An 18467-nucleotide genomic window follows, 5' to 3' on the forward strand; every position below is an offset into this window, starting at 1 on the left:
AGGAGTATTTGTGGCACCTTAGAGACTAACAAATTTATTTGAGCATAAGCTTTTGTGAGCTACAGCTCCGATGAAGTGAGCTGTAGCTCACGAAAGCTTATGCTCAAATAAATTTGTTAATCTCTAAGGTGCCACAAGTACTCCTTTTCTTTTTGCACATATATAACAACTCACTTCTCAGTCAGCAGCTGATTTAGCACTTTTTAGTCCCTCAACTAGAACAGTTGTTTTTTCTGTTGTGGGACTGCTTTGGGGTCTAGTACAGTGATTTTCAAACTTTTGTACTGGTGACCCCTTTCACATAGCAAGCCTCTGAGTGTGTGCTTCTACCCTATACTACACAGATGTCACTGGGGAGACCAGCATTTCTCAAACTGGGGGTCCTGACCCAAAAGGGAGTTGTGGGGGTGGGGGTTGCAAGGTTATTTTCAGGGGGTCATGGTATTGCCCTCCTTACTTCTGTGCTGCCTTCAGAGCTGGGCAGCTGGAGAGTGGTGGCTGCTGACTGAGAGCCCAGCTCTGCAGGCAGCAGCACAGAAGTAAGGGTGGCAATACCATACCAGGCCATCCTTACTTCTGTGCTGCTGCATGCAGCAGCCCTGCCTTCACAGCTGGACTCCCAGCCAGCAGCTGCTGCTCTCTGGCCACCCAGCTCTGAAGGTAGCGCTGCTAGCAGCAGCAGCACAGAAGTAAGGGTAGCGATACTGCGATTCCCCCACAACTCCTTTTTGGGTCAGGACCCCTACAACTACAACACTCTGAAATTTTACATTTAAATATCTGAAATAATGAAATTTAGAACTTTTAAAATCCTGTGACCATGAAATTTACTAAAATGGACTGTGAATTTGGTAGGGCCCTAGCCATGACATTTGAGGGATAAAGCATGTGACTGTAGTTGGTCTGGATATTAATATTTTAATAACATGAATTTCTAGATTTGTAGTGTTTGCATTGAAAAGAAATATTCTTCTGCCACTATTACTGTAAACGCATAATGCTTTTGGTGTGAAAATAATATACATGTTCATCTGAGGAAGTAGGCAGTAAGTACATGAGGAAAGAACAGCACAATGCAAACTTATTCATCATTCTCATACTACAGATGGTAATAAGATGTGGAATGATTTACATATGCTACTCTATACTATAGCTCTTAAATATTACATAGTATCTTTCTCTGTGGCTTGTTATTCATCAGTGTTGCCAAGATATTAACTGCTGTGCTTCATGAAATGTTTGTATGAATGCTGCACTGTAGAACTGAGTTACAGTGGTAACAGTACCGAGTGCTCGGAATCTTCATTTTCATCCTGAGATATTACTTTAAAATACGGTTGTAAACTGGTGGATCAGCTCCCCAGCCTGGGACAAACAGACACGTTTGTAGCCCTTTCCCCAGGGCTCAGTTTATTCTCCAGCACAAAACAAAAGCATCAGCTCTGCTCTTGACTGAGGCTATGGGGCCACTTCTGGCCTCTGGTAACTGAAGACTCTGGACCTCCCTAGCCTAGCGGGGGGAAGGGTGATCTGGAGGGCCTCCTTGCCCTCTTGCAGCCTTCTGCTGCAGCCACAAGAGAGTTTGCTTTCAGCACACTCCTGGTTCCCGGCCCCCTTACGGAGTTGGGATCTTGATTTATATCCTCCAGCTGGGAATCTGACCCAATAACTAGGTGCTGCTCAGTTAGGCCTGGGTGCATAATTCCCAGCACCTTCCTGCTGGTGTTCCACCACAGAAAAAGGCTCTTTGTTGTCTGCCACCCCTGCCCATCTAGGAAAGGTCTCGTTAGCAACCCTAATCTACAGACTTGGGCTATCAGAGCTCATGCTAGCACTCTAAAAATAGCTGTGTAGACAGCATTTTGTAGTTATGGCATGGGCTAAAGCTCTGACTTGGAAGCCGCAGGAGGGGTGTGGGCTTCAGATCCCCATGGTATTTTTAATAAAATTTACCATACATCATACAAAATCTAACATACCGTAATGTGCCTGCAAAAAGATTATCATTTGGAACTTATTCCAGTTTGTGAGAAATGTCAGTTCTAATTCTAGAAAACGATTACTGTCTTTTTACAACAAAAGGCATAAATTAATCTGTTTTATTATGAGCGCTGCTGCCACCAACTCCCAGAACTCCCACATTAATCAAAAGAGTCAGATGAAAATCTCTGCAGTTTTCTTGTTTGTTTGCATGTTTGTTTGTTTTTTCGTTTTTTTGTTGTTTTTTTTAATAGTTACTGATAATGAAACTGCCACTCTCTCAACTTGTAGCCCATAAAGTGAGGAGAAATTGATCCCTTCCATATTAACACAGAAGGCTATCTTTTAGTTTATGTCCACATATGTTCAAGTTTAAGCCTAATTGTAACCTATGTAATGATATTTCTACTATAATTTTATTCTGACATCTTGAATCTTTTCTCTCACAATGCACTAGGTTATAGTGAAAGGTTTATTTTAATTGTGTATTTTTGATATTTTAAACGCATTTTAACATATACAAAAATAGAATTTCCATTTCTAAATTATATCTTGGAGGTAATCAAAGTGAGTTTATTGTCCAGCTCTACCCTTTTCCAGTACAGATAAAATTGGTTAACAGATTTTTTACTTATGGGTATTTATTTTATTAAGGATATAACGAACTTTAAAATGATTGCATGTATAATTGTGGTGACATTAAAACTTAGTGAGGATTCCTATATTTTTTTCATTGCTTTTACATCTTATCTCACATTCATATTTTTTGTTGTTGTTGTTGCTATGTTCATTATCTGGTTGTACAGATCATTTATTTTTTAAAAAGCATATTTTTTCAAGCATATGTCCTTGTGCTTTGTGTTGTCCTTGTTAAAACTGTTATGCATGTTTCCAGCATTATCCTTTGGCCTAAAGCTGGCAGTCAGTTATCAGGCTTCTTGTGGAGGTTAGTTTTTTTGGTGGTTTTGTAGGTGCATATACATCTAGTAGAAATATAATGAAAAATAGAGAAAGAATAGAGTGTTTAATTTTGTAAAATAAACAAATGGTCTCTTATAAAATAACTTTAACTTTTTTCTTGTAGAGTGCTCATTTGGCCATGATTGATACCCTGATGATGGCATATACTGTAGAGATGGTCAGTGTTGAAAAAGTGATTGCATGTGCTCAGCAGTATTCTGCCTTCTTCCAAGCCACAGACCTGCCCTATGAGATTGAGGATGCTGTCATGTACTGGATAAATAAGGTAAGAACAAAGCAAATGTATGCTTAGATTGAAAAGACAATCAACATGATTCAGCAGCCATGAATGTAAATTATATGTATTCCAGACTTCATCTAAGATAACATGTTCATTGTCCTTTAAGCAAGGATAAGAAAAAAGTAAGTTTTCATAATCAATTAAAACATGTTATTGAAATCAAAATTTTGACTGCAGTGTATAGTATGAAGAAAAGAAAAGAATGTAAGAGAGAGATGAAACCTGACCAGTTACTGATGAATTTTGATGATGTGATAAAGTTGTTGATAAATCATTTTGCAGAACCTATAGATGTCCTTGTCTTTCTCTAGTGTAACGAAACTCAGTTTGAAACTGGGGTCTCTGCTGTACCTAAGCATATCTTGAGTATGAGATTTTCAACCTGTTTACTTATTACATAATAAACAAAATGTACAGATATAATAGTAGCCTACTGTAATAAAATGTACCTATCAGCATCCAGCATATTCAGAAACAGATCACACACCATTGCCAGATCTGCTGGTACAGGTGGACCCAGATTTCTGTTTCAGTTTTGTCTGATGTGAAGTAAACATTTCTCATGTTTTCGGTGAGTCCTATGATGATGATAATTTAGAGGCCCCTGAAAAATTATTTTTCCCTTCCATATTGATCATAGCTGGGGCATATCACAGGTTCCTCCTCAGCATGTTTAACTGGAAACCTCAACCCAGCATTCCCTAAATCAGGGATTCCCAAACTTTTTACTAAGGAGCCCCACCAACTGCATTTTGTCTTTTTCTGCAACCCACCCAGGGTCCAAAATTGTGGGAAAGGTCAAAATCATAGGCCAGCATCCTTCTCCTTACCTCACTGAGGGGGCACAGACCAACCACAGCAGCGCCCTCCACCCTGGCATCGCGACCCTAATGCCAGCCCGCTGCAGCAGAGAGACCCGGGGGGGAGGGGGTGTGGAGGGGAAGAGGGAATGGGACAGGGAGGAATGGAAAGTGAGCCTGCCTTACACTCGTGCTGCTGCAGCAGCTCCTGTCCTGTGGGTTTGGGCCCAGCTCCCCTCCCTGGGTGTCGCAATGTGGTGCATGGGATCATAGCACCACTTAGGGTTGGCCTGGTTGCTCCTCTGCCAGGTTGTAATATTCGGAGCACAGAAAGCCAGGCTCAGTCCAGTGGAACAGGAGCCACTACTGCAGGGTGAGTGTGGGTGGGGCAGGCTCACTCTCCAGCACACGCACACGTGCACAAACGCCCTTTGGGGCCTCCCCTCTACACTGGGTCCACAACCCACTGAGAATCTTCCCTTGACTCAGTGGTTGGGGAACAGAGCCCTAACTCTCTCCATAAACATACACTGATTCTAGGACAGAGCACCACCATCTTAGGAGTTTGGGGCAGATGAGGCTGGGGGGAAATGGGGTTGGATAAAGTTACACCCTGAATCTCGAGCCTTGCAGCCAGGTGGTCCAATTTAGTGTCTTTGATTTGGGCCATAGGTTGGCTTCAACAGACCCTGATCGTACTGACTATCACGTTTCAGTTGTAAACCCAGTCAGAGGACTGCTTCTTTTAAAAACAGAATAGGTCATTTGAAAAATTTGTCTCTTTAGGTAAATGAACATTTGAAAGACATTATGGAACAGGAACAAAAACTAAAGGAGCATCCTAGTGTAGAAACTCCAGGAGGTCAAAAGGTAGGTATACAAGTTTAAATATTTAAATGTGAGGATACTCATATATATGTGAACAAGACTTACTTCTGTATAACATGTAAAGTTACATTGTAAATTCTTTATTAAATCTAGCAGACACTACAGTTGAATCGAGCACTCTAATGGTGCTCAGTACCGAACACCAAATGTTTCTGGGGATTCCTGGTGATCTTAGGAGCATTTTATTTTTTAACAAGACAAACAAGCACATATGAACACTGCTGTAGTCTTGATATGTCTGCTGAGACCAGGGTGTAGAGTATGTTAAAGTAAGAGAGAAGGCTTTTAGTTCAAAATTGCAACAAGCTATGAAAGTTTCACTTCTTCAGTTAAATCATTTTAAAAATGAGTTTTATACTTTGCATTCCCTGTTGTCCTTTTTGCCAAAGCAAAGTTTGACAATGTGGAAAGATCTTTGTGGCAATATATATATATGACACATTAGTCCTAAGAACAGTATATAATAAATACTACGTTAAAAAAAAAAAGGCTACAAACAGATCTAACTCTTAAAAAGTAACATACGTTTTTAGAAGTTCTTTTTGGCTTAGCTTTTAGATATCACCCTTTTATTACATAGGTTTTTTTGAAAGATTCAAATAGTGTGGAATAGCAAGAAGCATCACTTTGGTTACAGTCCATAATAATAGTTGGTTACTAGCCTAAACATGAATACAGTCAAATACATGGTATTCTATACTTTTTTCTGTCAGGAGTTTTCTCTGATGTTCCTGGCACTGACTCAGTTAAAAAGCATCTTAGTCAAACTCATGATACAAAGGAAGGATTATGTGGGATTCCCGAGTCTGGAAGCTGGTTTGGGAGCTTGCTTCTGAATGACACAATTCACCCTGTGGAGAAATGCTTATTATTGAGGGAAGGATTCTTTCTTATTCCTAGACTTGCTTTGATATTGACGTAAAAGAGGCTAGTATAGATACCATACAACTCCAATCCTACTTTCCTCCCCATTCTCTTTTAATGTAAGGGGTAATTTTCCTTCCCACCCTGTTTTGAAGGAGTCATAAGGATGCCTAGCTGTGTGAATTATTTGGTTTTAAAAAAATTGAAAATGTGCTTTTAAAAATAGTAAAATTAAATTAGTGTTTAGCACAGAAAATTTTCTGGCATATGAGAGAAGGGCTCTTGTTTATTTTTTCATTCAAATAATGTAAGATATGTCAGGTAGAGAAATTCTTTGACATTTTCATGCTTTAAAAGGGTGGTGTTGTTGATGAGGTCAAAAATAATTCTAACTGCCCCTCACTTTTATCAATATCTGCAAATAAGGCGCTATCCCAGGAACAGCTTAAATTTATAGCAATAGCAATAAAACAGTGAAATAATAAAGGATTAATTTCTAACATCTACAAAATACTGATTGAAATTGACATACAGGAATGTATAAGTTTTATGAGCAAATGGATTAAAGATATTAATAGGAAATAGCATAGGAAAAATGGCTGAAAATGTAGTAGAAAGGTCAGTCATCTCGTATTTGTATTACCAATATGGAAAACTGCTTAAGATTCTTAGCAGTGGTATGCACTTAGCTAACTGAAATGCAATATTTTCATAGTAGGAACAGCATGCTGGAGGGAATATGGAGTAAAAGGAACTTTTTATCAACATATAATCATTGTGCCCATATTCATAGCTTCTGGTCCAAAATTAGAGAACAATTATGGCTAATTACTAAAAATAATATAACTTAACAATGATATTAGGCCTCCCTGAAAGAGAGACCTCTTACAACTGAGAGATCTCTTACAACAGTAAAAGTAGCCTGGTAGCATATCTGATCTTGACTTAAATTATTCCCCTGCTTTCTTTGCATAGTGCGCTAGAGCAGGGGTTGGCAACCTTTCAGAAGTGCTGTGCTGCGTCTTCATTTATTCACTCTAATTTAAGGTTTCGCATGCCAGTAATAGATTTTAACGTTTTTAGAAGGTCTCTTTCTATAAGTCTATAATATATAACTAAACTATTGTTGTATGTAAAGTAAATAAGGTTTTCAAAACATTTAAGAAGTTTCATTTAAAATTAAATTAAAATGCAGAGCCCCCTGGACCGGTGGCCAGGACCCGGGCAGTATGAGTTCCACTGAAAGTCAGCTCGCGTGCCACCTTTGGCACGCGTGCCATAGGTTGCCTACCCCTGCTCTAGAGTATGGGATGTCCTTGCCATAGAAAAGCTCACTCATCAGATTGAGTTAAAACAAGCTGAATATTTGTATATATTGTTGTCTTCCATTATAGTCACAAAAAGGAAATTAAATAGCAGGAAGGACTGCATGACTTAAGCTTTCTTGAAATACTGAGGGGGGCCAATGTGGTTGAGATTTTTTAAATAATGAATAGACTAAAAGATGCATAGAAACAGAAATTTGTCTTACCAGGAGAAATATTTGATGTTATTGTTAACTATTTAAAGATACTGTTGTCTGCAGATTTGATCATATAAATGTGCATGGTGGAAATAATATTTTGTATAAAATATTTTATATTTATTTATAAATTTATATTTATTTTATATTTTATTTATTTATATTTATTTATTTTATTTATTATTATTATTTACATTGTGATAGCATTCAGGGACCCAATGATGGATCTGGGCCCCATTGTGGTAGGCACTGTAGAAAAAAATAACAAACAGTCACATGCGTCAAAACTCTTTACCAATTGTCATATACTTCATTGGGGAAGGGGAAGGTTTTGTAACTAAAGCCTTGTCTACGCTGGAATTTTAGACACCATTGAACCAGCGCAGGCGTAACATGATTTATTTTGGTATAAATTGTAAGTGTAAATGTAAGTGTAAAAGTGTAAATGCCTTTATGTTAGGTGTTTACATCAGTGCAGGCAAGCTCTATGGCTCCAGCATACTCCTGGATATTTTTTTAACCTTTTAGAGATTGCTGGGGGACACTGCAACACTTGTTGTACTAAAGTGCTATCCTTCACACTTAAAGGCATGAAGAGAAATGACAGTAAAATTATATGGAAAATGAGTTTAAAATATTAATTACATGTTAAAGCCTCAATTTGTTATGAAAAATTAAATCAGCTTCTGGAAAAATAAACCTTGCACCTAAATATGAGAGTTTTAGCACAGATTACACAGATAAATCTACCCACAATACATTGCTTGAACGCTAACATAGATTCACAGAACAAACCTCACAAATTAGATTTTCATAAATGTTTAAAGACATGATCTTCCAAATGTGTTGCATGAGACCCATAAATCCGTTTATGGAAGAACTAAAGCTTTTTCACACTTTATAGAAGTGCTTTGGCAATTTTAATCATGAGGTTCAGAGCTTTATAATATTGCTTGTACCTAAAAAGTTTCACATAAAAGCATTTTACAGTGTATTTATATTCACCTGAAGTATTTCCTGAGTTTTATAATGTATAAGAGCCTGCTAGCTTCATTTATGTGTAAATCTGGGCAAAGAATTAAAAAAATTGAACAATTTATTTGAAAAAAAAATGGCATTCAACCAGCTCTATTTATGAGCAGTATCTAAAGGTTATTTTTTTACGTAAAATGCAGAAAGATAAAGTATAGTATATTTTGTACTCATTTGTATCACATTTTACCCAAGTTATCGAAACCCATTGCTTGTTACTTAAATATCGCCACCTCTTGAGCTCTCACTGATCTCCTAGACCAGTGGCCAAGCTGCCACACTTGAGTCTTTGCCATTCATTAGTCCTGTTATATCCCATTTCTACTAGAAACATACTCCTTAAATACAGTGTGTCTCACATACTATGCTGTGACTATCACTTATTACTAAAGTTAATAGCTCTCACATGTAGACACTGCTGCTGAGATTTTGAAACTCATCACAATCTCAGGTAGAAATTATATTTTCGTCACATGGAACATATTGAACAACTCTACAGAATACTAATGTGTTTTTTTTTAGTTAATTTTTTTTAAATTGTAACTCAAGCCACCCTTTTAATCAAGTTGACTGGAATTTCCATCAGCTTTCTATTAAGGTGCTATGATCAGCTTACCTGTTCAGTATAATGCTGCTACTATCAAATGTCTTTCAGTATTCACACACACACTTCGGTGCAGCATACTGTTTATCTTTTTCCAGGTTCTGACTCGTCATCCCTGTACTCCATTTCTTTTTTCACAGCTCAGTGCCAGTGAGATGTCATTTACAGTATATATCTTTGTTGACCCCCAACATCTAATACTGACAGCTGCGCAACAGACTCAATTATTCTCTTGGGCCACTATCCTACAGCTGCTGACATACAATTGCAGCTGTTACTAGTGACTACTCTGTGTGATGTTACTTTTTTCTGTCATTTTCATTCCCTGCCTGGGAACTAAGTTACTGGTGTCAGTAGACATTGTAATTAGGTCAAACACCCAAGATTGAATTCTGCTGTTGTAATACCCTTTCTAAATAAGCAATGTTCCAAATACTTAAACAAACAAAATAAAAAATAGAAAGAACTCCACATTTACACTGAAGTTAGGCACCTAAATGTAAGTGGCATGATTTTCAGAAATGCTGACCACCCAGACTCTATTGGACTGAGAGCTCAGGATGATCACCATTTTAAAATGAGGCCACTTATTCAGTGACCTTAATTTAAGCACCTAAATTTTGAAAATGTTGGCCTTAGTGTTCATATGCAGTTCTAGCTCTATGCTTACATCTGGAGCCCATCACTACCCTCCTTTCTTGATGCTTCTTATATCCTTCAGCATGTTGCTTCCATTAGGACTTGGAAACCTAACAAAACAGGGGGTTAATATTTCCATTGTACCTCTTCTGCTTCTTTCCATCACCCTTTCCAGACTGAGGCCCTGTGCTGTAATGTGGGTTCTCCATGTGACTGGCATAGTTTGAAGTTCAAAAGTACCTTGTTCTATAGCTTTAAGCATCATTGAAGGTTCTTCCTGTTTGTGTGGGCTGCTACTCCAGCCACATACTGCTGAGACTTCAAATTTCCTGAGGTTTTTTAAGCTGTAGCTCTCAGGGATGGGCATGATCTTGGAAACCTGTTTTTCTCTGGAGTTTGAACTGGAAAAGGAGCAGGGAGCGAGAATGTTTCTATCTCCCCAATAAGCACAAATAGCTAAGCAGGCCTGGGAAGAAAAGAACTTTATAAAGATTTCAAGGACCTGAAGACCTATTTTTCATTTTAGTTTCTGGCCAAACAGAAGCAAGATTGATTATGCTAGAAACAGGCAAAGTTATTCAGTAAACTTTATAATTCTCTTCTATTTCCTACTCCAATAAATTTCATTCCAGCCAGAAACAGAAGAAAACTGAGCATATAACCCTCAAACCCTGCCTGACAGTTTTACTTTAGTTCATTTAGAAATGCTACAATAAATCTTTAGAGAGCAAACAACTAAATTAGTGTTTTGTTGAAAAAAACATTAAAATGATTATTTATTATGAATTACGGTAATAATTTGATTAAGTCTCGATTAGCTAACAGCCCAGACCTAACTTCTGCCTCATTCCCTAATCTAGACAAACCCAACAGTAAGCATAAATTACATATAACTGGGAGTTCTTTGAATGTAATGCCTTTGCAAATCCATGTGCATTTCCCTCATCTTTGGGTTTTATTAGATTTCAGTGAGGCGGGAAGGAACTGGACCCAGTTGGAAGGGGATGTTTTAATAAGAATGGTTGGAATGTTCAGATCCAGGGGTGGTTATGCATGTACCACCTAAAACTTAACCACTTCTAAATGGTTGTGGGATTCTCCAAATACAGAAGCCCAATCTCACACGGTGGCTTTGCAGAGGAAATACATTTAGTACTCCCACTCCTGGTACACAACCTTTCCTCCAGTAAAAAATTATTTCATATTCAGACTAAATGAAATCTGTTTCCTTGCTACAGTTACTTTCCACAGTTTAAAAAGTATGTAGAAAAGACAATGTACTGTACAGCAAAAACTATGTAAAATAACAATGAACTTTCACATATTTAGACTTTTTTACAATCTTTCAGTGAGTAAACCTTTTATAATAATGCAGCATGTCTAGATCTTTTTAAAAAGTACATAAGCATACAAAATATATACTTCCTTTGGAGTATATTTTCTGCTTCAGGATAAAACATATGAAAATTAGCTTCATCTGCACTTATAAATAACCATTCCTTAAATTTTTTAATTTGCGTAATCAAGTTAATTTACCCTTTGGTAGAACTTGCTCTGTGTATTTGCTATACTACAATAACAATGGTGGTTCTTCGAGTGTTTGCAGACATGTATTCCACTCAGGTGTGTGTGCCCAGTGTGCCAAAGCTGGAGAACTTTTTCTATGTCAGCACAGGTGTGTCCACACTGGTGGCATATCATGGAGGATTGGCCTTCCTTTGCCTGTCTGTTCCTGACTCTCCTCTGATTCAAGAATGCTCAGCTGTAGTGCTTTCTTTGTCAGTATCCTTGGCACCAACGGGACCGGTTTTAGACCCCCTCATTGTTGTCGGCACTGTCTTCTGTGCCTTTTCCAGTGCAGGGTTGAGGTCACCCACCCTTTTGGTACTGAGAAGCGAGTAAGCGCAAGTACTACCTTCCATACCAGTGACAATTGCAGAGCACACTGCTTCTGCAGGAATGGGAATGGCTTCAACTTCAGTGCAGATATCTGCTCTGGTACTGAGTGTAAGGTCCATATCAATGCTTAAAGTACTGAGTGCTTTACCTTTCTCAGTACTGATGAGCTAAACTTCAGATGAGGCGGGATGTTTGCTGACCCCACTGGGGATGGCTATTCTGTTGCCTCTGTTGACAATTTGGAAGATTCCTCAGGGTTGGAGACATCGTCCTCCTCTCTGTTGCCTTCTAGATATCGCTTTTGAAAGACACTGAGACTTCCTGGGGATCACCATTGGTACTGATATTGTGAATGCTTTCATAGTTGAGAGAGGACTTCTTGGCCCAGTTACTACTGGCCATTTATGCCGTACCCTTACCCACAATGGCCTTGTTGGAATCCCTGGGATGTTCCACAGTCAGTTAGGTTCTCATCCATGGTGCAGTCCAGAGCAAGGTCTCCTATTCTGCTGGGAGCCTCTCCTCCTGGAGACAACTTCTTGTTGTAATGGCTGCTAATGAGACGTTAAGACAGGGAGGTATAAATTTACACAAAAGAACAAGGATTTTAAAAAACTGTATGTGTTTGGGAGGAAAATGTATTCTACTTCTTCCTTACAAATGCATGTTGCCAATCAGCAGGCACTTTTATCAAAGTACGACTTTTGTAAATTGGGAAGCAATGACAAAATTAACAGATAAGTTGCCCAGAATCCTGTAGTGAAGAGTTTAAGGCTTTCATTGCAGAGGGCTGTCGAGTGGCAAAAATTACAGTTAGTTTGAGACATGGCTGATGCTTCCTCTAGAGTTATGGCCTCTGCTGTAACAATGAGAAGGACTTCATGGTTGCAGAACGCTGGTATCACTCCTGAGGTCCAACTGACAATTGAGGACCTATCCTTTGATGGTCAATCTTTATTTTCAGAGAAAACTGATGAAACATTACATTCCCTTAAAGACTCAAGGTATGTTGTGTTTGTTGGGGGATTTTACCCCAGTGGTAAAGATCATCGCTTCCCAGAGCAACAACAATAGCAGCAATAACACCCTCAGCAGTTCTTTAGTTCCAATTGTCCTGCTAGACAGCAGGACTTCTCCAGAAAAGGGCATGTGTCTCATAGAAGTAGGTCTTCTGGTCCCAATTTTAACCCATCAGCCTGTCCTTTTTCTATTTTGGGCAAGCAGCCTACTCGACACTCTCCCTGAGGTTGGCATTCCAGTTCTCAAGCTTCATACCATTTCCCTTTCGTTTGGAAACTGGCTATCCCTCTTCTACAGGGTTTGGGAGTCAATAACTATGGACAAGTGGGCACTAAGCATTGTGAGACTGGGTTATGCCATTCAGTTCCAGTTTGTTCACCCTTCCCACTCAACTACTCTTTCCCTTTTCAGGGACCCTTCTCACTCGTCTCTGCTCCTTCAGCATGTGCAGACTCTTCAGGCTTTGGGGGCCATAGAGGAGTTTTCACTTCAAAATCGGGGAAAGCATTTCTACTAAGGGTACTTCCTGATCCCCAAGTCCAAGGGAGGGATGAGACCTAGCCTCAATCTCTGTGGTCTCAACAAGTACATCAAATACATGAGACTGTGCATGGGTATCCTAGGGACTATTCTCCCACTTTGAATCACAACAGCCAGTTTGCAGCCCTCAATCTTCAGGATGCTTACTTCCATGTGGCGATCTTCCCAAGGCACAGGAGGTTTCTGAGATGTGTAGTGGAGGTCAGCATTATCAGTACACTGTGCTTCCCTTTGGCTTTTCCTCCGCTCCATGGGTATTTACCAAATGCATGTAGTAGCAGCATATCTCAGAAAAAGAGGAATTCTTGTCTGCCCAAACCTGGACAATTGGTTAGTGAGAGGCAAGTCCAAAGAACAAGTCCTCTGTAACACCAATTCACACAATGTCTCTTTGATCATCTGGGTCTTATTTTGAACAAAGGAAAGTTGACATTAATGCTAACTGAACAAACTGATAAATTAGGGCCCTACTAGACTCATAAATTTGAGAGTGTTTCTGCCAAACAAACAGTTTCAAGTAATTTGTCACCTGTATCTGGCACTTCAGTCCTAACCTTCAACTACAGTCTACGTGTGCTTGAAGTTCTACACCATATGACTGCGTGCACTTATGTAGTCCAGCCTATGAGATTGTGCCTTCATCCTCTTCAAACATGGTTGAAGTTGGTTTATTGCCCGAGTTGTCAGTTGTTGGACAAGCTTGTCCAAGTGCTTTCAGTGATCCTGGATTTCTTACAGTGGTGGACAGTTCTGAGCAATGTATGTTAGGGTATTCCCTTCAGTTGTTTTCCAACAACAGGATTTTAGTCACCAGTGCCTCCTCAATAGGTTGGGGAGTTCATCTAGAAACATTGAAAATTCAGGGCTTTTGGTTGAAAAGGAGACTTCCTTTCATATCAACATCCTGGAGCTTCAATCCATTTACAATGCCTGCCCAGCCTTTCAGAATCACATTGGGGTGCAGCAGTTCATATACTCACCAACAACGACACCGCAATGTATTATGAGCTTAGGATGCAATAAATTTTGGCAGTTCTGCATCAAGGAAAGCCGCTCATTTACTTGGGGTCCAGAATCACTACTCCAATCATCTCAGCAGGAATTTCTCCCAGAATCACAAGTGGTGTTAAGCAAGTGCTACTCAATAATAGAAAACTGTCCACAAGAGCTACCTATTCAACCAAGTGGAAGTGGCTTTTGATGTGATTGCTAGCCCGGGGATTCGACCAAGGCTAACCTGCATTTGGAACATTTTGAAGTATCTGCTACACCTTCAGTCCGCTGATCTGTCTCTCAGCTCCTTTACAGTCCAGTAACAGGTGATCTTGGCATTTCATCCTTTGATCCAAATGAAGTAAATTTTCTCTAATATCATGGTAGCAAGATTTCTAGGAGGAGTCATTAGTCTCCACCCACCAGTGAAAGAGCCGGTTCCCTTGTGAGACCTTAATACTGTGTACTGTGTTAACTGCTCTTATCGGGCCTTCACTTGAGTCCCTAGCAACCTGTTCTCTGTCCCCCTGTGCCAGAAGACAACCTTACTCTCCTTGCAGATGTTACAGCAAAAAGAAAGTGAACTGCAGGCCATAATGACATATGCAGTTTTTCAAAGACAAAGTGGCCCTATGGCCACATTCAAAATTTTTGTTGGAAGTGGTTTCCCAATTTCACCTTAACCAAGTAATATTTTTGCTATTCTTTCCTAAACCACACTCAAATACATATGAACAGCAACTTCATTCATTGGATGTGAGACAATGCTTGGCGTTTTACCTAGAGAGGACTACACTTTTTCATTCATCACCTCATTTTTTATCTCCTATGCAGATCAAAGGAAGGGTCAGGCAGACTCTAGGCAGATTTCCAGGTGGATAACTTCCTGCATTACAATAGCATATAAAGTAGCTGTTCCTCAGACCATGCTTCCTCAGAGATTATGGACTTATTTGATGAGGGCACAACCAAGATCGATAGCGTTCTTAATTGCTGTTTTAGATTCATAGATTGATAGATATTAAGGTCAGAAGGGACCATTATGATCATCTAGTCCGACCTCCTGCACAACGCAGGTCACAGAATCTCACCCACCCACTCCTGCGAAAAACTTCTCACCTATGTCTGAGCTATTGAAGTCCTCAGATCATGGTTTAAAGACTTCAAGGAGCAGAGAATCCTCCAGCAAGTGACCCCGTGCCCCATGCTACAGAGGAAGGCGAAAAACTTCCAGGGCCTCTTCCAATCTGCCCTGGAGGAAAATTCCTTCCTGACCCCCAATATGGCAATCAGCTAAACTCTGAGCATATGGGCAAGATTCACCAGCCAGATACCCAGGAAAGAATTCTTTGTAGTAACTCAGATCCCACCCCATCTAACTCCCATCACAGGCCACTGGGCCTATTTACCATGAATATTTAAAGATCAATTAATTGCCAAAATCATGTTATCCCATCATACCATCTCCACCATAAATGTATCGAGTCTAATCTTAAAGACAGATAGGTCTTTTACCCCCACTGCTTCCGTTGGAAGGCTATTCCAAAACTTCACTCCTCTGATGGTTAGAAACCTTCGTCTAATTTCAAGTCTAAACTTCCCAATGACCAGTTTATATCCATTTGTTCTTGTGTCCACATTGGTATTGAGCTTCAATAATTCCTCTCCCTCTCTGGTATTTATCTCTCTGATATATTTATAGAGAGCAATCATATCTCCTTCTTTTGGTTTGGCTAAACAAGCCAAGCTTCTTGAGTCTCCTTTCATAAGACAGGTTTTCCATTCCTCGGATCATCCTAGTAGCCCTTCTCTGTATCTGTTCCAGTTTGAATTCATCCTTCTTAAACATGGGAGACCAGAACTGCACACAGTATTCCAGGTGAGGTCTCACCAGAGCCTTGTATAATGGTACTAAAACCTTCTTATCTCTACTGGAAATACCTCTCCTAATGCATCCCAAGACCGCATTAGCTTTTTTCACGGCCATATCACATTGGCGGCTCATAGTCATCCTATGATCAACCAATACTCCAAGGTCCTTTTCCTCCTCCGTTACTTCTAATTGATGCGTCCCTAGCTTATAACTAAAATTCTTGTTATTAATCCCTAAATGCATAACCTTACACTTCTCACTATTAAATTTCATCCTATTACTATTACTCCAGTTTACAGGGTCATCCAAATCTTCCTGTATGATATCCCGGTCTCTCTCTAAATTGGCAATACCTCCCAGCTTTGTATCATCCGCAGACTTTATTAGCACACTCCCACTTTTTGTGCCAAGGTCAGTAATAAAAAGATTAAATAAGATTGGTCCCAAAATTGGTCCCTGAGGAACTCCACTGATAACCTCCCTCCAGCCTGACAGTTCACCTTTCAATAGGACCCACTGTAGTCTCCCTGTTAACCAATTCCTTTTCCACCTTTTAATTTTCATATTGATCCCCAACTTTTCCAATTTAACTAATAATTCCCCATGTGGCACTGTACCAAATGCCTTACTGAAATCTAAGTAAATTAGATCCATTGTGTTTCCTTTGTCTAAAAAATCTGTTACTTTCTCAAAGAAGGAGATCAGGTTGGTTTGGCACGATCTACCTTTTGTAAAACCATGTTGTATTTTGTCCCATTTACCATTGACTTCAATGTCCTTAACTACTTTCTCCTTCAAAAATTTTTCCCAAGACCTTGCATACTACAGATGTCAAACTAACAGGCTTGTAGTTACCTGGATCACTTTTTTTCCTTCTTAAAAATAGGAACTATGTTAGCAATTCTCCAATCATATGGTAGAACCCCTGAGTTTACAGATTCATTAAAAATTCTTGCTAATGGGCTTGCAATTTCATGTGCCAATTGCTTTAATGTTCTTTGATGAAGATTATCTGGGCCCCCCGATTTAGTCCCATTAAGCTGTTTGAGTTTTGCTTCTACCTCAGATATGGTAATATCTTCCTCCATATCCTCATTCCCATTTGTCATGCTACCATTATCCCTAAGATCCTCTTTAGCCTTATTAAAGACTGAAGCAAAGTATTTGTTTAGATATTGGGCCATGCCTAGATTATCCTTGACCTCCACTCCATCCTCAGTGTTTAGCGGTCCCACTTCTTCTTTTTTTTGTTTTCTTCTTATTTATGTGGCTATAGAACCTTTTACTATTGGTTTTAATTCCCTTTGCAAGGTCCAACTCTACTTGACTTTTAGCCTGTCTTACTTTATCCCTACATGTTCTGACCTCAATAAAGTAGCTTTCCTTGCTGATCCCTCACATCTTCCACTCCCTGTATGCTTTCTGCTTTTTCTTAATCACCTCTCTGAGATGCTTACTCATCCAGCTTGGTCTACAACTCCTGCCTATGAATTTTTTCCCCTTTCTTGGGATGCAGGCTTCCGATAGCTTCTGCAGCTTTGATTTAAAGTAATCCCAGGCCTCCTCTGCCTTTAGATCCATAAATTCTTCAGTCCAATCCACTTCCCTAACTGATTTCCTTAATTTTTGAAAGTCAGCCCTTTTGAAATCAAAAACCCTTGTTGCAGATTTATTTTTGTTAATCCTTCCGTTCAGTTTGAACTGAATTAGCTCATGATCACTTGAACCAAGATTGTCCCCTACAACCATTTCTTCTATGAGGTCCTCACTACTCACTAAAACCAAATCTAAAATGGCATCCCCTCTAGTCAGTTCAGCAACTACTTGATGAAGGAATCCATCAGCTGTCACATCTAGGAAAATCTGAGCCTTATTATTATTACTAGCACTAGTCCTCCAGTCTATATCTGGGAAATTAAAGTCTCCCATGATCATGCAGTTTCCATTAGTATTTACTTCATTAAAAACATTAAAGAGGGCTCTATCCATATCCAAATTAGATCCCGGTGGTCTATAGCACACCCCAAGCACTATCCCAGGGGAGGCTCTAGTAGTTTTCTTCCCCAGTGTAATTTTTGCCCGGATGGACTCTGTCTTATCTATTCCATCGCTTCTTATTTCTTTACATTCTACCACATCATTGATATACAATGCTACTTCACCACCTTTACCTTTATTTCTGTCTTTCCTAAACAGCACATACCCTTCAATACCTGTAGTTCAGTCATGACAACTATTCCACCATCTTTCTGTTATCCCTATAATATCTGGTTTCACTTCCTGCACCAGTAGCTCTAGTTCCTCCATTTTGTTAGCTAGGCTCCTCACATTGGTGTACAAACATCTTAATTTTTGCTGTTTGGCCTCGCTCACATTCTGTACCCTTTTTGGCACGGTCATTCTACAGCCAGTATAACCTATTAGACTGGTATCCACACTGCCCTTCGTCCTTATATACATTCTCCTACCCACGGCTGTATCCTTTCTTACTGTGTTTTCTTCCCTCTCAATGCTAAAATCCGGCGTGGAGATTACCTGGACATCTCCCAACC

At 39.5% G+C, this 18467-nt stretch overlaps 1 protein-coding gene across 5 annotated transcripts in view; it reads left to right on the forward strand.

The window, feature by feature from the left end:
* The window catches only part of CAMSAP2 (calmodulin regulated spectrin associated protein family member 2), a 172994-nt gene that overhangs the window by 87774 nt on the left and 66753 nt on the right, over positions 1-18467 (forward strand). For all 5 annotated transcript variants that reach the window (XM_084636073.1, XM_084636074.1, XM_084636076.1 and 2 more), the window contains exons 3-4: positions 3065-3226; positions 4828-4911. In XM_084636073.1, the coding sequence (XP_084492199.1) occupies positions 3065-3226; positions 4828-4911 (246 nt within the window). The remainder of the gene's footprint in view (positions 1-3064; positions 3227-4827; positions 4912-18467) is intronic.

This window comes from Lepidochelys olivacea, assembly GCF_965140295.1.
Source record: "Lepidochelys olivacea isolate rLepOli2 genome assembly, chromosome: 8".
Lineage (NCBI taxonomy): Eukaryota > Metazoa > Chordata > Testudines > Cheloniidae > Lepidochelys > Lepidochelys olivacea.